The following is a 22,730-nucleotide window of genomic DNA, read 5'->3' on the forward strand; positions in this document are numbered from 1 at the left end:
ACCCACAGTAAGGTGGTTGACTCTTAACTGCCCTGTGCAATGGCCTAGCAAACTACTCAGCTGTACCAAACCGCTACTAAGAATAAAACGGACATTGACCTTGGCTTCGGGCATGACACGGCACAACCAGCCCATTTGACCCTACAAAGTCCTCCTCACCAACATCTGGGGGCAATATTGGGAGAGCTGTCCCACAGACTAGTCAAGCAACATAGTCTTACTCACAGAATCATACCTTTCCGCCAAGGTCCCAGACTCCTCCATCATCACCAACCCTTGGTATGTCCTGTCCCACCTGAGGTGGCGGCACAGTGGTATACAGTGGGGAGGGAGTGGTCCTGGGAGTCCTCAACAATGACTACAGACCTCATAGCTTCTGATCAAGCATGGGCAAGGAAACCTCCTGCAGATTACCACCTACTGCCCTCCCTCAGCTGATGAATCAGTACTCCTCCATGTTGAACACAACTTGGAAGAAGCACCACGGATAGCAAGGGCACAGAATGTACTCTGGGTCGGGAACTTCAATGTTCATAACCAAGAGTGGCTCGGTAGCACCACTACTGACCAAGCTGGCTGAGTCCTGAAGGACATAGCTGCCAGACTGGGCCTGCAGCAGATGGTGAGAGAACCAACATGAGGGAAAAGCCTACTAACCTCTTTCTCACCCATCTACCTATTGCAGATGTGTCTGACCATGACAACATACGTAGCAGTGACCACCGCACAGTCCTTGTGGAGACGAAGTCCCGTCTTCACATCGAGCACACCCTTCATCGTGTTGTGTGGCACTACCACTGTGCTAAATGGGATAGATTCAGAACAGATCCAGCAGCTCAAAACTGGGCATCCATGAGGCACTGTGAGCCATCAGCAGCAGCAGAATTGTATTCCACCACAATCTGTAACCTCATGTCCCGGCATATCCCTCACTCTACCATTACCATCAAGCCAGGGGACCAATCCTGGTTCAATGAGGAGTGCAGAAGAACATGCCACGAACAGCACCAGGCGTACCTAAAAATAAGGTACCAACCTGGGAAGCTGCAACACAGGACTACATGCATGCTAAACATCGGAAGCAACATACCAGAGACAGAGCTAAGTGATCGCACAATCAACGGATCAAATCCAAGCTATACAGTCCTGCCACATCTAGTCGTGAATGGTGGTGGACCATTGAACAACTAACTGGAGAAGGTGGTTCCATGAATATCCCCAAATTTGCATATTTAAAGGAACCCAAGACCTGTTTCAGACATGCAAACTATACGACTGTACGCACTACCACTCCCAGATCAGACGTGACAGATCGCAACACAAAGTTCAAAGGTCGAACGCCCATTTCATGGGTGACTGTAAACTGAATTTCACCACCAACCATTCTTCCCAGTCTGTTTCTCTTGAAGATGTAATCCGCTTTCATTACCTGAGCAAGAATGGTAACCAACATGAGCAGAGAGAAAGATGAAATATAACCAATTATGCTATCCAACCAAAGCATAGATGCCTTTAATGGGGAGCTAGATAAGCACATAATGGAGAAAGGAATACAAGGATATGCTGATAGGGTTAGATGAAGTAAGGTGAGTACATGCTTGTATGGTGCATAAACACAGCATAGAGCTGTTAGCCCAATGGCCCATTCAAATACTACGGCTGGAATTTTCTGGTGGCCAGGTTTCCCGCAGGCCCTGCCTGCAGCTGCAGAGAGGGAAGGAGGGTTCGGTGTGGGAGAAGGATGGGCGGGGGGGAATGGGGGGGTCGGTCGGGGTTCGCGGGGGTGTCATTTGGGGATTGGGGTTGGCCAGGAATCTGGGATCGACCAGGGATCGGGAGGGTCGGCCAGGGATCGGGAGGGTCGGCCAGGAATCTGGGATCGGCCAGGGATCGGGAGGGTCGGCCAGGGATCGGGAGGGTCGGCCAGGGATTGTGGATCGTCGGCTGGTGGGGTGGGGAGGTCTGCCGGATGATTGTTAGGGGTTGGGGGGAGGCGGAGACAGGATTGGGCCATTGGAGGATTGTTGCTAGCCTCAGCATCATTGGTGGGATGGGGGGAGGATACATGTTGGGGACCAGAGGCCTCATGGTGGAGTCACCATTCACAAGTGGGTGGGTATGGTCGGGAGCCTGGATCCAGGGGGTAGGTATAAAGCCACTTACCTCTTGGATGCAGCAGTCCCGCCTTGGTTTAGCTGCCGCGTTTCATGAATTGTGTGAAACCCATCCACATGTAGTTAAATTCAAAACGGAGGTTAAAGATAGAGACTGCCAGCCTCATTATAATATTTAAATTGAGGTCACGCCCCCTGGGAGCAGGTTGGTCACCCCCGTTAAAACCGGAAGTATGTGGGTTGGAGGTGGGATCAGATGGGGGGATCCCACTTTTAACAATTTAACTGCCCCCACGCTCCAAACCCACCCATTTTTTTAAGATTAAAATTCCTGCCTGTGCGATTGTACTTTATTATCCAGTTCATTGTAACCGGCTGATTTTAAAGGAATGGTAATAATCAAACTCTCTCTTTGGGTGTGGTAGATATTTATAAATTGGGATCACTAAATTCTCTCGGGGTAAAAAAGCACAAAATGGAAGAGTGAACAAATCTTTCGGAGATACAAAAAGGTAGGGGATTGCAGACGAGTGGGAAGTTTGCAATGCATGTGTTACAGAAAGGATCAGTTGGAAACATCCTAGATGATACTCGGTGATAATCTCATTTCACTCAATTCCATTTTACTTGTTATAATGCTGTATGCTTCGATGATTCTACAGGGACAGAACAAGCCCACATTTCTGGAAAGGCTGGACGTGGTCCCCAAGGCTGTAATTAGCAAGCTCACATTCCAGGTTACTGAGATGGGACACGGTTATTTAGCAACCGGGGTTAAACTTAGTTCAGCCCGCATTCTGTTTTTGCTGACGGAACAATGTGCTGCGGCATACTAAACATCTTGTTACAGATGGCTGTCTGGAGCACTCCCCTGTTTGAGTAGCACAGTTCTGGAGGGGCTCACAGAGGAGCTGACCATGAGAACAACGCTAAATGGAAGTTTAAAAGCTCAATTGTATGGGATTGCAGGCATGTTGTTTCAAAATCAAAAGTTGCTCTGTTGGAGCCTGGATCTTTAGAAAAAAAAACTTGCACACCATAACTGGCAGATTGGGGCCAAACTCCTTTGCAAACTTTGTAAACATGCGTAAATTGGATTGCGGTATCATTAGGAGGCCCCCAATAGACCTCCTCAAACGGTTAGGAAAATTGGCAGAATGTAAATAATGCAACTTTTTGCTCGGTGGAAGCCTTGTTGAGGCACCAATTATAAACAACTCGAGGCGAGGTACTCAGAGAGGGTGACATGTGAACAGTGAGCCCCTTCAACCTGGCTCAGATCGAGCATGCGTCAGCCAATCGAAGTGCAGGATTTGGGAGTTTTGTTGATAGAAGTGAATGGATCAAAGATGTTTTCTGGAATGCAGCATGTGCAGCGATCATTGAGGCAAATCTTGCAATGCTGCAGGGGTTTGTATATTATTTATTTGTTCCCTCGGTTTCAACTCGGTAATCAGTAAAGAAGAACAGATACGGAGGCCCTGCTGTTACATTGGGATTTATTGGTTTGCTGAATTGCAGTCACTGTGTTCAGTGTTTGGAGAATGCTGCCCAACAGTCTGCGACATATAAGGGTCACCTGTTGCGCACCAGGTGGTCAATAAGTAGATGAACCGCTGCCAAATGGCCTTTGTTCCAGTGCTTTCCGCCTGCTCTCCTTTGTTGCTGACTCCATTCACAGTATACTGGATCGGCTGGAGTGCACTTCTAATCAAAGGCAGTCCCTCGAACGAGGATGACTTGCTTCCACACCGAAAACGGATGAGTTCACAGGTATTTCAATGATATTCCGGATCTCGAACTACATCGTGAAGGGTGGAGGACGCCTGTGCATGGAATTTTTTATTAACATGGGGTGGCCGTTGCATACCATCCACCACGCGGACTTGACAGAGCTAGGTCTTGAGGGAGCAGCGTGTGGCGGCCCGGCCCAGAAATCGGCATGGTCCTGGCCTGCAAGACCATCAGCAGGCCAGGGCCATAAGAAGGAGCAGTGTGCGGTGGCAAGCACTTCTAATCACCAGGGCCTAGACTCACCTCTGCTGGGCCCTTGAATCAACCTATTGCTAGCTCAGGGTCGACTCTCCACGCTTCCTTGGCTCCCCTTTTCCCATGGGAAAACCTTGAGCAGTGCATCCAGTGTCCCTCAAACAACCCCTGTCCTCACTCACCCTCCACATCCGTCTCCAAACCTGGTGCTCCAAAATGACTCCACCCTATCCACAAGTCAACTTCACCCCAGCACTTTAACTTTCCCCAAAGGTTCACCCCTACGCTAGCCCTGAACTTGCATCTTTCTCGATTTTGCTTTCCTATCTCCTCGCATGCCCTCTCCGAGCTCATCTTGTCTTAGAGACCCATCCACGGCTCTCTGGATCCTATTCCCAATCAACTGCTGACTGCCCAACTTTCCTTCCTGGCCCCCATGCTAGCTGATATTGTTAAAGGTTCGCAGCCTCAGGTACTGTCTGTTATGTATCTGGACTTGTATATACTCTGTACAGCCACCAAAGGGCTCATTCCCTGGAGTCCCAAGGGATCTCATAATCCTTTGGGAGCACAGGTATTTAAGAGTGCTTCATAGGTTGGAGAGGCACTCTGGAGACCTGCAATAAAAGACTAAGGTCACACATTACTTTGAGCGCACAGTGTTCAGTCAGACTCTTTCTCCATACACTACAACTGGCGACGAGATACAGATAGCGAACCCAAAGATGCAAAGAACAGTGGGCATCCTGGAGAAATTCTTGGAGGGAGATGATTGGGAAACTTTTGTGGAGCGACTCGACCAATACTTCGTGGCCAACGTGCTAGATGGGGAACAGAGCATTGCCGAACATAGAGCGATCCTCCTCACCGTCTGTGGGGCACCAACGTATGGCCTCATGAAGAATCTGCTCACTCCAGTGAAACCCACGGAGAAATCGTACGATGATTTTTGCACACTGGTCCGAGAGCATTTGAACCCGAAGGACAGCGTTCCGATGGCGGTTCTACACCCACAAAAGGTCTGAAGGCCAGGAAGTGGCGAGTTATGTTGCCGAGCTAAGACGCCTTGCAGGACATTGTGAATTTGAAGGACATTTGGAGCACATGCTCAGAGACTTTTTTGTACTTGGCACTGGCCACGAAACCATACTTCTCAAACTTTTGACTGTAGAGACCCCAATCTTGAGTAAGGCCATAGCGATAGCCCAGGCGTTCATTGCCACCAGTGACAATATTAAGCAAATCTCTCAGCACACAAGTGCTGCTACAAGTACTGTGAACAAAGTGATGTTGTTTTCGAATCGTAACGGACAGGGCAGGTCACACATACCTACAGCTACACTCCGCAGATGACTCAGAGTCCACCATCAAGGGTGATGAATGCAAGGCCATTAACACCTTGTTGGCGCTGCGGGGGTGATCATCGTTTCCATTCATGCCAATTCAAAGGATACATTTGCAAGGGCTGTGGAACAATGGGACACCTCCAACGAGTGTGCAGACGCACTGCTAGGCCTGTTAAACTTGCAAACCACCACGTTGCAGAGAAGGACAGATCTACGGAGGATCACGACAAAACAGAGCCTCTGATAGAGGAGGCAGAGGTACACGGGGTGCACACATTCACCACGAATTGTCCCCTGATAATGCCGAATGTTGAACTAAATGGACTCTCGGTGTCAATGGAGCTGGACACGGGTGCGAGCTAGTCTATCATGGGCAAAAAGACTTTTGAAAGGTTGTGGTGCAACAAGGCCTCAAGGCCAGCCACGAAACTAAGAACTTACATGAAAGAACTGATTCCTGTAATCAGCAGTGCTACCGTAAAGGTCTACGATGGAGCGGTGCACAAGCTACCACTCTGGGTGGTACCGGGCGATGGTCCCATGCTGCTCGGTAGGAGCTGGTGGGAAAGATCTGCTGGAACTGGGACGACATCCGAGCACTATCGCCCGCGAACGACACTTCGTGTGTACAGGTCTTAAACAAATTTCCTTCGCTGTTCGAACCAGGCATCGGAAAATTCCAAGGAGCAAAAGTGCAGATCCACCTAATTCCGGGGGCGCGACCCATTCATCACAAGGCGAGAGTAGTACCGTACATGATGAGAGAAAGGGTAGAAATTGAACTCGACCGGCTACAAAGAGAGGGCATCATCTCACCGATCGAGTTCAGCGAGTGGGCCAGTCCTATTGTCCCAGTCCTCAAGGGAGACAGCACCATCAGAATCTGTGGCCATTACAAAGTAACTATCAATCGTTTCTCCCTGCAGGACCAATACCCACTTCCAAAAGCCGACGACCTCTTTGCAACGCTGGCGGGAGGAAAGATGTTCACGAAGCTGGATCTGACCTCAGCTTACATGATGCAGAAACTGGAGGAATCATCGAAGGCCCTCACCTGCATCAACACGCACAAAGGTCTTTTTGTTTATAACAGATGCCGGTTTGGAATCCGATCAGCGGCGGCAATATTCCAGAGAAACATGGAAACTTTACTGAAGTCGGTCCCGCACACTGTGGTCTTCCAGGACGACATCTTGGTCACAGGTCGAATATCTGCAGAACCTGGAGGAGGTTCTTAGTCGACTCAACCGCATGGGGCTCAGGTTAAATCGCTCGAAGTGCGTTTTCCTGGCACCTGAAGTGGAGTTCTTGGGAAGGAGGATTGCGGCGGACAGCATCAGGCCCACCAACGCGAAGACTGAGGCAATCGAGAACGCACCGAGGCTACAGAAAGTGATGGAGCTGCGGTCATTCCTGGGACTCTTGAACTACTTTGGTAACTTCTTACCGGGTCTCAGCGCCCTGTTGGAACCACTACATGTCTTACTATGAAAAGGGGGCGAATGGGTTTGGGGCAAAAGCCAAGAAAATGCCTTTGTAAAAGTGAGAAAATTGTTATGCTCGTACAAATTGCTTGTGTTGTATGGCCCATGTAAGCGTTTGGTACTAGCATGTGATGCGTCGTCATATGGTGTTGGGTGTGTATTGCAACAAGCTAATGATTTCGGGAAACTGCAACTGGTTGCTTATGCATCCAGGAGTCTGTCTAAGGCCGAGAGAGCCTACAACATGATTGAGAAAGAAGCGTTAGCCTGTGTCTATGGGGTAAAGAAAATGCATCAATACCTGTTTGGGCTAAAATTCAAATTGGAAACTGCTTATATCCCTGTTTTCCGAGAGCAAAGGGATAAATACCAACGCATTGGCCCGCATCCAGAGATGGGCGCTCATGTTGTCCGCATATAACTACGTCATCCGCCACAGGCCAGGCACAGAAAACTGCGCCGATGCTCTCAGTAGGCTGCCATTGCCCACCACAGATCTAGCCATGGTTTTGGAAGCATTTGAGAGTGAGCAATCACCCGTCACTGCCCGGCAGATCAAAACCTGAAGAAGCCAGGACCCCTTATTATCTCTAGTCAAAAGCTGTGTGCTTCGCGGGAGCTGGTCTAGTGCCCCAGTGGAAATGCAGGAAGAGTTAAAGCCGTTCCAGCGACGCAAAGATGAAATGTCTATACAGGCAGACTGCCTTCTGTGGGGCAATTGAGTAGTGGTCCCCAAGAAGGGCAGAGACACCTTCATCAATGACCTCCACAGTACCCACCCAGGCATCGTAATGATGAAAGTGATAGCCAGATCCCATGTGTGGTGGCCCGGCATCGATGCGGACTTAGAGTCTTGCGTTCACAGATGTAATACATGCCGCAGTTAAACAATGTATCCAGGGAGGCGCCACTAAGTTTATGGTCTTGGCCCTCCAAACCGTAGTCTAGGGTACACGTCGACTATGCAGGCCCATTCTTGGGTAAAATGTTTCTTGTGGTTGTAGACCGTACTCCAAGTGGATTGAATGTGAGATAATGTCGACTAGCACGTCCGCTGCCACCACTGAAAGCCTGCGGGCCATGTTTGCCACACATGTTGAGCGACAACGGGCCATGTTTTACCAGTGCTGAGTTCAAAGAATTTTTGACCCGTAATGAGATCAAACATGTCACGTCTGCCATGTCTAAACCAGCGTCGAATGGTCAGGCAGAGAGAGCATTGCAAACCATCAAGCAAGGCTTCAAGAGGGTAACTGAAGGCTATCTGCAGACTCACCTATCCCGAGTCCTGCTTAGCTACCGCACGAGACCACACTTACTCAATGGGATCCCACCTGCTGAACTACTCATGAAAAGAGCACTTAAGACAAGGCTCTCGTTAGTTCACTCTGATCTACATGAACAGGTAGAGAGCAGGCGGCTTCAAAAAAGTACATACCATGATAGCGCAAATGTGTCATGCGAGATTGAAGTTAATGATCCTGTATTTGTATTAAATTATGGGCAAGGTCTCAAGTGGCTTCCCGGCACTGTCATGGCCAAAGAGGGGAGCAGGGTGTTTCAGGTCAAACTTTCAAATGGGCTCATTGACCGGAAACACTTGGACCAAATCAAACTCAGATTCACGGACTACCCTGAGCAACCCACCTTGGACCCTACCTTTTTGATCCCCCAACATACACACCTGTGGCAACCGACACCACGGATGACCACGAAGCAGAACCCATCATCCACAGCAGCCCTGCAGGGCCCAACACACCAGGCAGCCCAGCAAGGCCAGCTGCACAGTAGCCCAACGAGGGCCCAACAAATGACTCAACAACACCAGCCTTCACACCAAGACGATCAACCAGGGCAAGAAGGGCCCCAGATCGACTTACATTGTAAATAGTTACACTATTGACTTTGTGGGGGAATGTTGTTATGTATCTGGACTTGTATATACTCTGTACAGCCACCAGAGGGCTCATTCCCCGGAGTCACAAGGGATCTCATAATCCTTTGGGAGCACAGGTATTCAAGAGTGCTTCACAGGTTGGAGAGGCACTCTGGAGACCTGCAATAAAAGACTAAGGTCACACTTTACTTTGAGCTCACCGTGTTCAGTCTGACTCTGTCTCCATACACTACACTCTCCCTCTCCCCTTCAAATCTACCATCATCAATACACTCATCAAAAAAAACACCCTTGACCCTTCTGTCCTTGCAAACTACTGCCCCATCTCCAACCGCCATTTCACCTCCAAAGTCCTTAAATATGTTGTTGGCTCCCAAATCCTTGCTCATCTTCCCCACAACTCCATGGTTGAACCTCTGCAGTCAGGTTTCTGCCTCTGCCACAGCACTGAAATGGCCCTAATCAAAGTCACAAATGATATCTTCTATGACTGGTAAACTACCACGCCCTGCCACACCGCCCCACCCCTCATCCTTCTTGACCATGCTCCCAATTTCCTGCAGTGTTGTTTTTAATCTCAGTTGAGTGATCAGAATTGGAGAGGGTGGGGGGGGGGGTGGTGGTTGGGGGGGGTGGGGGGGTTGGGGATGTGTTTTGGGAGGGTGGGGGGGTGAGAGGAGGTGGTTGGGGGTGGGGGGCGGGTGGGGTGGTGGCCGGCACTAGATAGAAGTGAAGTGCTTTCCCACAGGGAGATCAGGAAAACTGGAGGACACCAAGCCATTCCACTCTCAGATAGATTTTGGTAAAGAAAATAACAGCAGTAATTATAGTCTGAGTAGAAGTAGGCTTGGAGCTGTGGAAGAGTAGAGGGGTTTTGAGGTACAGGTTCACAGGACAACACCGCAGGATTGATAAGGTCATCAGAAAGTCTAATGGAATTCTCGGGATGGGGCGAAATTGCCCTTTTACATAGCACCATTAGCGCCTCCGGGGGGCGCTAATTGGGCCCCACGAGGTTATCGCCCGCGGAAGGGGTCGTTAGTGCCTCAGGGGAAACTGCCCCGAAGGTTAGGGGGGGTGTTGTGCCGGTTGCGCTGTGCCCCGAATTTACTTCCCGGGCTGGTGCATGCCGTCATCGCCATGCGCGCCGACCCCTTTGTGCGCCGCGGGGGAAATTGCCCTGTGGGTGGCAAGGATGACGCCAGCCGATGTCACCGCTAGCTTGGCTGCTCGTTATTTTGGGTGCCGGGCTGTTGGCCCGATCGAGGGTGACCCTGGCGGCTGCCAAAGAGACTGCGGAGTGTGCAGTGGCCCTGCCCTTTAATGGAAGGGGTGGGTCATTCTGCCACGTCATAGCTACGCGGAGCATCCACGTAGCGCTGATGTTGCCGGTGGGGCACTGGGCTCTGCAGCACGGCGCTAGGTCCAACAATACCGTACCACCCCAGGAGCACCCCTCCATGGACACGGAGTGCCTCTGATCGCTTTCCACCTCCATTGAGGGTTTTATCTCAAAGTGTATAGACTATAAAAGCCAAGAGGTAATGATGAACCTATATAAATTCTCAGCAATACCTCAGTTGGAGTAATGTGTGTGGTTTTGGGCTTCACAATATAGGAAGAACATCGAGGTTTTAGAGAGAGGTACAATGCACACTCACTAAGATGCTGCCTGGTATCAGAAAATACAAATATGAAGACAGATTTGAAAAATTGGGTGTTTTTCCATTCGAACAATGTAGATTATGCTCAAAATGTTTTACATTATGAAAGGATGGGACAGGGGAGACAGAAGTAGACTGTTTCCTGTTGTTGTGGGGTCTAGTACGAGGGGCCACAGATACACGATTAAATGCAGGAGGCTTCAAACAGAGGGTGGGAGGAACTTCTTCACGCAGAGAGTTGTGAAACTCCGGAATTCACTTTCACTGGTAATGGTTGAGGCAAAAACTATGTCAACAGTTGAAGATTAGATAAGATAGGTGGATGAAGGGATATGGGAACAGGCAGTGTGGAAAGTCAACATTAACACGGATTCATTGGACCGTGTGTCCTGTTTCTGTGTTGTATGTTCCATGTATTCCGATGTCGAGATAAATTCCAGCACCTCGTCGGGAAGCACCATTGCAAAAAGCCTGGGAATTTGGTGCCACACCCTATAACTTCTCGAAAAACCTGCACTTTTTGGGGAGGTTATAGGGTGTGGCATCACGAGAACTTGAAGAAAAACATTTTTGATAAAAACTGTCGGGCATAACATTGCAATATCCCCTTTGCTTCAAAACACAAGGCGCAGTGACAAACTAAAATTCTGTGCTTCTTTCCAAAGACGTTTACAGGAACAAACTTATGCCGTAGCCACAGACTCACCTGATACTGTCCTCGCACTGGTTCGAATGCCGCTCTGTGAACTGTTGCCGGGGGAATTGCCTTTTACTTGCTTGGCTAGTGGGCTCTCCACCCTCTCCCACAGGGGCTGCAGTTCAAAGCTACCGAACAGAAACACAAACAATCTATAATCAGTGAACCATTTCTCATTACCAATGGGCAACTACTTCTTTTCAGCAAGGAGAGAGAAGCAATCTCCATAAAAAAAACAGACTTGCATTTATATAGCACCTTTCACAGACATCTCAAAGCGCTTTACAGCCAGTAAAATACTTTTTGAAGTGTAGTCACTGTTGTAATGTAGGAAACGCAGCAGCCAATTTGCTCACAGCAAACTCCCATAAACAGCAATGCAATAATGCCCAGATAATCTGTTTTTGTGATGTTGATTGAGGGATAAATATTGTCCAGGACACTGGGGAAAACTCCCCTGCCCTTCTTCGAAATAGCACCATGGGATCTTTTACGTCAACCTGAGAGAGCATATGGGGCCTCGATTTAACGTCTCATCCGAAAGGTGGGACCTCCAACAGTGCAGCACTCCCTGAGCACTGCACTGTGAGTGTCAGCCTAGATTTATGTGCTCAAGTCCCTGGAGTGGGACTTGAACCCACAACCTTCTGACTCAGAGGCGAGTGTACTACCCACTGAGCCACAGCTGACACTGTAACCAGTTTGGAATAGTCGCAGTTCGCAACATGGAACTCATCATTTCATATAGATATGGCAGTAGCGCGTGACTGTCCGATATTAACTTAACATATTCACATGCAGAGCAATGCCTGAGAAAGAAAGACCTGTATCCATACACCACCTTTCACCACCTCACAGTGTCCCAACGTGCTTTACAGCCGATGAGAAGCATGAGAGAAAAAGTGAAGAGAAGAACTGGAGTTAGATTTAGAATCGCACCCCAAGAGGGGAGACACAACAAGACAGCCAGTTTTATTGGCAGGCTTACTGGTGAATCACTAAGATGGCAAAACTGTGGCAGGCGGAGTTCAACATGGGAAAAGTTCAAGGTCATCCACTTTGCACCCAAGACAAATAAATAGTTCACGCTTTCGAAGTGATGAGAATCTCGGCACTGTGGAGGAGCAGAGATTTAGGGGATCTATGCACCAAAATCATTAAAAGCTAGTAGACAGGCACAACAAATAATTAAAATGGCTAATGTAATGTTGGCCTTCAGCTCAAGGGGGTTGGAATAGAAAAGGCTGGAAGTTAGGCTACAGTATATAAAACTCTAGACGACATCGGGAGCACTATGTTCAATTCTGAGCCCCACACGTCAGGAAGGATATATTGGCCTTGGAAGGGGCGCAGAGAGTCTAAAAGGGTTGTCATGTATGTACATGCTGTTTGTAGCCACTAGATGCTGTTATTGTTGGAGACCACTGAGCAGCATGCACATGGTGCTGCTCGGGTATAAAAGGCCAGCCATTTTGTGAGTCAGCCACTTTGGGACTAAATAAAGCACCGGCAAGGTCGTACCTTGCTTAGTTAAACAGTACTCAGTTTGAACCTTTATTGCATACATAACAAGGGTTAAATTATGAGGACAGGTTGCAGAGTCTAGGCTTGTATTCCCTCGCGCATAGTAGATTCAGGGCTGATCTAATTGAGGTGTTTAAGATGATTAAATGAATTGATAGGTTAGCCTGAGAGAAACTATTTCCTCAGCGCAGTCCAGAATAAGGGGGGTAACCTTGAAATTTAGAGCTAGGCTGTTGAGAGGTGATGTCAGGGAGCACTTCTTCCCACAAAGGGTGATGGAAATCGGGAACTCTCTCCCCAACATAAAACTGTTGAGGCTGGGGGGTCAATTGATAATTTCAAAACTGAGATTGATGGATTTTTGTTAGACAAGGGTATTAAGGGTTCCAGAATCAAGGCGGGTAGATGGAGTTAAGATACAGATCAGCCATGTGGTTGATCGTGAGGAAGAAAGCTGTGGACTGCAGGAAGGTCAATGGATAGGTCAGGTGGGCAGCAAAGTGGCAATTCAAATTCAATCCAGAGAAGTGTGAGGTAATACATTTGGGGAGGGCTAACAACACAAGGGAATACGCAATAAATGATAGGACATTGAGAAATGTGAGGGACAGAGGGACCTTGGAGTGCATGTTGACAGAACCTTGAAGGCTGAGGGGAGACTTATTTGAGGTATAAAAAATTAGATAGCGTGAATAGGAAGCAACTATTTTCCCTTGCAGAGAGGTCAATAAACAGGCGGCGTAGATTTAAAGTAATTGGTAGGAGGATTAGAGAGCAGTGGAGGAGAATTGTTTTCACCCAGAGGGTGGTGGGGGTCTGAAACTCACTGCCTGAAAGGGTGGTAGAGGCAGAAAGCCTTATTACATTTAAAAAGTACTTGGATGTGCACTTAAAGTGCTTCAAACTACAGAGCTACAGACCAAGAGCTGGAATGTGGGTTCAGGCTTGATAGCTCTTGGTCGGCCGGCGCCGACATGATGGGCCGAATGGCCTCCTTCTGTGTCGTAAATCTCTATGATTCTATGACCAAATTGAATGGCAGAACAGCCTTGAGGAGCTGAATGGCCTACTCCTGTTCCTATGAAAGTCAATGTCATAGATCTCCCTCTGGCTGGGAACACTCATAGTAAAAGCACATGGTGGAATTGAGGTTTTGAGCAAAGGAGTTCAGGGATGCCTTTGGCTCAGAGCTGGAAGCTAAAAATGCAGGAGGTCAGGCTTTACAGTTAGCAGTTGTCTAAGAAGGCATTGCCAAAAATAAGTCAGTAAGACCACAAAAGGACAGGACATGTGGCTTATTATTTATTTCCAATGTTTCAAAGAGAGAAATGTAATTGAGTTATGCAAGTGGAATTTGCTTGGACTCTTACATAAGAACATAAGAAATAGGAGCAGGAGTAGGTTATACAGCCCCTCAAACCTGCTCCACCATTTAATACGATCATGGCTAATCTGATCATGGACTCAGCTCCTCTTACCCGCCCCGCTCCCAATAATCCCTTATTTCCTTAATTCGGTTAAGAAACTCTAGCTCTGTCTTAAATTTATTCAATGACCCAGCTTCCACAGGCAGCGAATTCCACAGATTTACAACCCTCTGAGAGAAGAAATTCCTCCTCATCTCAGTTTTAAATGGACAGCCCCTTATTCTAAGATCATGTCCTCTAGTTCTCGTCCCCCCCTATCATCCTCTCTGCATCCATCTTTTCAAGCTCCCTCATAATCTTATACGCTTCAATAAGATCACCTCTCATTCTTCTGAATTCCAAAGAGAACTTTGCATGTTCAATTGTTGCCTACGAAATAAAGCAGGCGAACAATCTTGTTCTGGCCTTGTCTCAGCAAATGTTTCTCAGTCTATCCTCAAACAGATTTGGACCAGTGCATGTGAGGACATGTGCAAAAGGCACAATTTCCCAGTCCAGATCACAGGTTAACGCCATTCTGAAATGAGATGTTGTTCAGTATGACTTTACTCCTGAACGCAAGGTGCTCGGACTGCTGAGGGGAGTGACCGTCACTGCTACGTCCAAGAGAACATCTGAGGTAAAGCTGAAATTTGTAACAATTGGATCGGCCAAGCCTCAGAGTGAGAAAGATGTGGACTAGGGCCTTGGTAGCAATAGGGGAAGAGGCATTGGTGGAGTTGGGCAGTATGTAATTCCAACCCATCCCTCAAAAATGAGGGAAATATTCCCAAAGATCGTTGGGGTAATCGGCTATTTTAACAAAAATAGAAAATATAAACAACATTTCATTTAAAAATACTTGTTCCCGGGATGTGTGGCAAGGCCGCATTGATTGGCCATCCCTACTTACCCCGAGGGCATTAATAGTCAATTACATATGGCCCAGAAATCCCGGTCGGCTGCTTCCCGCGGGTGATCGGGTAAAAAAACTTTAAAAAGAAGTGTACTTACCTGAGGCTGCTGCACCCATGCGTTCCCGGTCCTGAGGCTTCCACTGACTGCGCGTCGCAGCGCATGCACGTCAGGACATCCGCAGGGCTGGAGTTGGCGCATGGCTCTGGAGCTGGCGCCTGCTTTTATCAGGCACAAGCATTTTCAAGACATCCGCTGGGCAAGATATGGGTAAATTCTCGCTCCCGAGATACGGAAGATCTATCAAGCTCCAGCTTGACAGATCGGAAAAGCCGGTTTTCAGCGCATGCGCATTGAGCGCTGAAAACCGGCTTTTGCAATGCCTTCCTGGGTCCGTACAGACTACGTGCCATTGCGTGGGACTGGAGTCACAAGCACGCCAGATGTTGTAGGGGTCCAAAGGACATCAGTGAACCAATTGTGATTGTTCCAGCAAACTAGTAGCTTCCGTGGTTGTATCTGGTGCCAGCCAAGATCAGCAGATTGAATGCATTCCATTCCTAATTGAGTTGAGCTCATGACCTCTGCCGTGCAGTACCCTGACCACTAGGCTAGACACTTGTAATGTCATTAAGCTTGTAATGTTTGTAGCTCCACACTGTGGATGTGAACGTATTGTGTTCTGCAAGTGCAGGGTTAATAATAAACAGAACCAGGCAGATTTCCGGAGGCTTCCGAGAGAGCTGCCTGCCATGTTGGAAGCTGTGTGTGCTTGTGCTCTGTGAATATATCACATTTGGCGATTGAGATAGGATTTTTTCGGATGATTTAAAGCTTAAATTTTGTTGGTGAAGGATTCAGCCAGCCGACAGAGAGACTTTGGAAGTTTCTGTCTGTGGAAAAAAGCTAAAAAATCCGAGGTAAAATACAGCACATGGTGTGAACAGCTAGAGATTAAAATGGTAGGTATATTGGGACATTTGGAGGAATATAGACACGACCGGGAACGTTTTAAAGCATATGTGGATCAGCTAGAAATGTATTTCATTGCATATAACTTAATCGAAGTTCCAGATAATGCAGTCCAGAACCGGGCTGTGTTGGAACGTAAGAAAGCAATCTTCTTATCGGAGGCGGGTCCAGCATTATACGAAACCCTTGTAAATCTGCTTGAGCCTGACGAGCCAAAGGACACAATGTTTAAAGAGATTTTAATGAAGCTGGAGCAGCACTATAACCCCGAACTGTTAGAAATTGCTGAAAGCTATCGTTTCAGGATTCAGAATCAAAAGACTGATGAAATTATCAGTGATTACATCGTAGCATTAAAAAAGCTATCGATACACTGTAATTTTGGAAACTTTCAAAACCGAGCATTACGGGATCGTTTTGTTTGTGGGGTGAAAAATGATGCGATCAGAAGGAAGTTATTGACGACGGATGACTTGACTTTTGAGATTGCTTGTCAGACAACGAGGTCGATGGGCATGGCCGAACAATATTCCCGGGAATTAAATAATAATTACGGTCGTCAGTCAACCGAGGTAAATCACCTGCAGGTTCAAAGTAAAAGATGGTGGGGACCCAAAGTCTCAGAAACTAGAAATTCTAACAGAGCGTCGAAGTCGTGCTATAGGTGCCTGGGACAACACATTGCTCAAAGTTGTCCATACATGAAGGCAGAGTGTTTCTTCTGCAGGAAGACTGGGCAACTTGCGAAGGCATGCCGACTGAAGGGTAAACCAGTTTTTAAAGCTATGAGTCCAGCGTTCAAAGCTATGAGTAGAAATCCCAAGAGACTACATAGCATGGAAGAACAACAACAGGACGAGGAGATGTTAGAGTTACACATCATCAGGAGCACGAGGTTAACGGACAGCGATTTGGAAAGCATCAAAATCCACATAGATGTTGCGGGATTCAAGATACCAATGGAAATTGACACGGGTGCATCCGTGAGCGTAGAACCGGAGTCACTATATCGCGACAAAATGCGTGATTTTCAACTGGAGAAATCCAAGATAGAGCTGCAAAGCTACTCGGGAGAGAAAATTCCTGTGGTAGGCCGTATCACCGTACCGGTGAAATATAAAGATCAATTTCAGAACTTGCCTCTAATAGTAGTGAAAGGAGACAAGCCTGCCTTACTGGGAAGAAATTGGTTGAGCTCACTGAAGCTGGATTGGAGTAAGATTTTCTGTGTGGAAGCGAGATTTTCATCAACGGATGAGGTTATCAAGAAGTATCCGAAGGTGTTCTGCGTAACGGGCAGTCCGATCCAAGGCTTCAAGGCGAGTGTCAGGGTACAGAAGGACGCTAGATCGGTTTCCTACAAGCCACTTTCCGTACCATATGCACTCAAGGAGAAAGTTGAGCAAGAACTCAAAAGACTAGAGACTGAGAACATTATTTGTAAGATAGATCGATGTAATTGGGCTACACCCATTGTTGTTGTACCTAAGTCCGGTGGAAAGTAAGATTGTGTGGTGATTATAAAGTAACCGTAAACCAGGTTCTTGAGGTAATGTCCCCAATACATTGCCGAATATAGAAGATTTGTTCACAACACTGACAGGTGGTCAGATCTTCTCAAAACTGGATCTTACGAATGCCTACTTACAGCTTGAACTAGATGAGGAGTCCAAGTCATGTTTGACTATAAACACTCATCTAGGCCTATATCAATTTAATAGGCTACCATTTGGAGTGTCTTCTGCCCCTGCCATATTCCAAGGAGTGATGAACCAAATTTTGCAAGGTATTGAAGGGGTAGTATGTTATTTGGATGACATACTAATTTCAGCAGCAAATAGGCAAATTCATAACATATTGAAAGAAGTCCTCAAATGGCTAGAGAAGCACAGAGTACGAGTGTCTGCTCATAAGTGTGAGTTATTTAAAAACTCAGTGGAGTACTTAGGGTACAGAGTAGACAAAGATGGTTTACACCCAACCATGGAAAAATTGGATGCGATCAGAAATGCATCCACTCCCAGGAATGTCACTGAACTTCGTTCATTCTTGGGTCTTTTGAACTATTGTGGGAAGTTCCTACCAAATTTGGCTACAGTATTACATCCACTGAATGAACTTTTGAAAAAACAGGTCCATTGGAAGTGGTCAAAAGAATGCGATACAGCATTCAAGGAGTGTAAAAGCAAATTGGTAGAGAGCACCATGTTAGTTCACTATGACATATCTAAGGAAATTAAGCTAGCATGCGATGCCTCTCCATATGGAGTTGGGGCAGTAATCTCTCATGTATTAAGTAGTGGGGAGGAGAGACCAATTGCTTTTGCTTCATGCACTCTCAGTGCCAGTGCGAGTAATTATGCGCAAATTGAAAGGGAAGCTTTGGCATTAATTTTTGGGGTCAAGAAGTTTCACAAATACTTGTATGGTCATAAGTTTACCATCGTTATGGACCATAAGCCTCTAACAGCAATCCTCCATCTAAAGTCCCCAGTTCCAACATTAGCTGCAGCCCGAATGCAGTGATGGGCTTTGATTTTGTCAGCATATACATATGATATTGAATACAGACGATCAGCTGATCACAGTAATGCTGATGCAATGTCTAGATTGCTTTCCCCATCACAAGTTACACCCGATAGGGAAGAAGTGTTTTATTTTTCATACATTGATGAACTGCCAGTCACAGCTGAAGAGATTGGTAGAGCAGCCAAACATGACCCAGTGATGTCAAAGGTGTATGAGTATATTGCAAATGGATGGCCAAACCAGGTAACAGACAAAGATACACATCCATTTTTCATTCGTAGGAATGAATTATCAGTCGATAAAGATTGTATCATGTGGGTTGCAAGAGTGGTTATACCAAATAAATTCAGGTCCAAATTATTAGGAGACCTCCATGACCAGCACCTGGGAATGTGCTTGACCAAGAGTTTTACACGCAGTTAGTTATGGTGGCCAGGTCTTGATAAAGATATAGAGTACATTGTGAGTCAGTGTACAACATGTCAATCGGTAAGCAAGCAACCACCACCAGTACCATTACAGCCATGGAAATGGCCTCCCAGGGTGTGGCAAAGGCTACATATTGATTTTGCTGAGTTAGAAGGACAACAATTGTTCATTGTGATTGATAGCCATTCAAAGTGGGTTGAGGTGTTTCCAATGTGGAAAATAACAACAAGTAAAACATTGGACATTTTACGAAAATTATTTCCTTCATTTGGCCTCCCTGAAGAAATTGTTTTGGATAATGGACCACAATTTCGTTCAGAAGAAGTTGTACAATTCACGAGCAAAAATGGTGTGAAACATACCAAGGTTCCACCAAACCATCCTGCTTTGAATGGTGCAGCAGAGTGCACTGTACAAATTGTAAAACGTGCCCTCATAAAACAAATGTTAGATCCAAATCCAAGGAAACGACAGTTGTCATTGGATCACAAATTGGCTAATTTTTTGATTACATATCAAAATACTCCTCATACAACTACTGTAGAACACCAGCAGTTTGTTTCTCAAACGACAGCCACGAACCAGATTCTCGTTGTTAAAACCAAATTTGGCACAGTCCGTAGAAGAGACACAATTAAAACAGAAAGAGAATCATGATAGAGGTAGAGTAAAAGAGAGAAGTGCGAAATTAAACCAGAAGGTGAGAGTGAAGAACCATCAGCATAAATGGTTAAAGTGGTTACCAGGAAGAGTGGTGAAGATATGTGGTCCTCGCACATATTTGGTAACGATGTTTGATAATGGACAGGATAGGCTTGTTCATATTGATCATATTTTACCTACAGACATGGAAGGAGTTGAAGGTGGGAATGATTCAATTATTTCTGACTCATTAAATAGTTTTGATATACCGGTAGCAAATCCTAAATCCAATGTACTGGAAACAAATCCAGGAGAGAATCAGAATGAAAGTCTGAGTCCGAGTCAGGAAAACAAAGAGCCTGAAGTTAGAGTGAGTTCAAATGAAAATCAAGGAAATTCCATGGAGGAAAACGTTCCTCAGGATGAGTCTCGAATGAGTGTGAAATCAACATCATGTTTGGAAGGTTCTGTTCGAGAGTGAAGGTATCCTCTTTGAAACAGAAAACAAGTGTTAAAGTTAAATTTGTAAATATGGAAAAAAAAATAAGTTTATATCCTGTGTTATGTATAAACATGGAAGTTATGTATGATATTTGTTATGATGGCTTCTTCATTAAGGAGGGAGAAGTGTAATGTCTGTCAGCTTGTAATGTTTGTAGCTCCACACTGTGGATGTGGACGTATTGTGTACTGCAAGTGCAGGGTTAATAATAAACAGAACCAGGCAGATTTCTGGAGGCTTCCGAGAGAGCTGCCTGCCATGTTGGAAGCTGTGTGTGCTTGTGCTCTGTGAATATATCACACCACTGTACTCATATTTGTGAGCCATCATTTCTTTTAACACTGACTCGCAGCATTTGTTGTGTATGTTACATTCAGGCCCAGTGTGCAAGAGAACATCCTGGGGAGTTTGGTACTTTCGATGGAGGCAGTTGCACAGTTGCCAAGGTTATGGCAATGAGCGTGCCAACGTGAGCTTTCATACCATGGGATGCAAGCTGGGAGAGTTTGGAAACTCACTGCGCTATAGTTTACTGCAGCCTTCAGCAATCTACTAAGCGGCTGGCAATATTTTCCATAAAAGTTAGCGCTTTTAAAAAATGAGCAATATTGGACTGCATTATTACTGCTGTTTCTGTGATTCACCACTAATTTTATAAATGAACATACTCTTAATTCAAGACTCTCTCTTCCCTTAAAACCTTATACATGAATTACTGAACTGAAATGGTCAAAACTATGGTTACCAGGCAAGAGTTAGCTTGTGGGTAGCACTCGTGCTTCTGAATCAGGAGGTTTGTGGTTCAAGTCCTGCTCCAGGGTTTGAGCACATAGTTTTAGCTGATACTGTGAACCGTAAATTGCGGCCTCTCCAGGTGGGTACGATGTGCGCACGCGCCCAAAGAGGCCTCCGCAAGTTCCAGGTTTAGACGCGTGAAGCACATACGCTTAAACCCGGCACTTGCGATGTCAAAATTTTTTGTGACAAATCGCACACATCCCCAGGAGAAGGGCCTTTGCGGGTGGAGATTTGAGCTATTTACCCAACTCCTGTCCAGTGAATGTCATTAAAACTCTTATGCCTGGTGAAAGCAAGCATAAGGCCTGCTTTTACTAGCGTAAGAGTTTTAAAAGCTAGAAAAGATTAAATTTCATCACTAATTTTTATATTAACAACCCTGTCCATTAAGCTAAGTTTATTTTTAACCCTATTAAAGCATATTTTAAAAAATTCAAAAAACTAATTGAATTAAAATTAATTTTAAATGTTTGAAGTGTTTTTTTATTTACGTGTTGTGTTTCTGTGTTTTGGGGGGTATTGTCATTGATATTATGGGAGCTCCGTACAAACGAAACTCACCATTACTATCAATGAAAATACTCCATGGTCATTGATGGTTCAGACCCATGTGATCCCAGTGATGTGCTTACGATCCCGGGATATGTGGGCCTCTGCGCTGGGTTCCGCATCTAGGCCTCTGAGCGCAAGTGTTCATTCCTCCAGGACCATCAGGTATTTTCGTAAAAAATTTTTAAGTTTGAGGTGTCCGCCCGCGGGAAGCCTCTGACCGCAATTTCTGACCCATTATTGTTGGAGGTACTGGAGGTTAGAGTTTAAGTGAAAGAGTAGGGATTTTTCCCAGGTGTCCTGGCCAATGTCCTACAATCAACCAACACGACAAAAACAGATTAACTGTTCATTCACCGTCTAATCAATATTTATGTGATCTTGCTGCTATAAAATGTTGCCCATCTTTGTCTACATCATAATCACCCTGCATGTGAAGCGCTGATAAGAGATGTGACAGGGCATGCTGCTACAAGTGCAAGTCTTTCTTGCAAAATTATCTTTTTGAAAAATGAAAATAAATGGTAAATAATTAACTTAAAAAAAGAAAGAAGATTTGCATTTATATAGCACCTTTCACGACCTCAAGACATCCCTATGCGCTTTACAGCCAATGAAGCACTTCTTGAAGTGCAGTCACTGTTGTAATGTAGGAAACTGGTGTAATGTTGTAATGCAGTATGGAATATAATGCAGAGTGAAAATTAAGAAATTAAAAGTCATCCTCTCCTTGCAGACTGGCGCATGAATTGAAAATACAGCCGCAACAGTCCTCCTTTATTGTCTGGTGCGGCACAGTAGTTCTTGTTTGTTTGATACGAAAAGGAACAAGTGACACACATAATAGTATTAAAATGCCTGAAGAAATAGATCAAACCCACAGAGCACACTAGAGGGAGTATCTTTCTTACTTCATGTTCCTGGTGTGGAACCTCGCCCACCAAGACAGAATCTTGTACATTTCGGGATTTTCTGACAATTTAAATTGATGGTCAGAACATGCTGCCCAACACATGCTCACATTCTTGGTACGCAGATCCCGCAGGAAGGTTCCCTGCACGCAGAGCGATGTCGGAAAATTACACGTTCGGTTAAATGACCTCTCGGAATTTAAGGACATGTATTTAAAACAAATGACAGGAAAATACCATGACTTTTTTGTGCCTCGGCAAAGCAATCTTATCTACATGTCAACAAGACCAGACTGAGAACCACAATTGACACTGCCACAGGCAATCTCCAAGTTGCGTGACATCTGAAAGTGGCCTTTTGA

At 46.1% G+C, this 22,730-nt stretch overlaps 1 protein-coding gene across 1 annotated transcript in view; it reads right to left on the reverse strand.

Annotated features, from left to right (window-relative positions):
• LOC139265663 (mitogen-activated protein kinase kinase kinase kinase 4) overlaps positions 1-22,730 on the reverse strand; it is a 421,183-nt gene that overhangs the window by 119,395 nt on the left and 279,058 nt on the right. The window contains exon 18 of the mRNA XM_070882863.1: positions 11,201-11,319. Within this exon, the coding sequence (XP_070738964.1) occupies positions 11,201-11,319 (119 nt within the window). The remainder of the gene's footprint in view (positions 1-11,200; positions 11,320-22,730) is intronic.

Source organism: Pristiophorus japonicus, chromosome 6, assembly GCF_044704955.1.
Source record: "Pristiophorus japonicus isolate sPriJap1 chromosome 6, sPriJap1.hap1, whole genome shotgun sequence".
In the NCBI taxonomy this organism is placed as follows: domain Eukaryota; kingdom Metazoa; phylum Chordata; class Chondrichthyes; family Pristiophoridae; genus Pristiophorus; species Pristiophorus japonicus.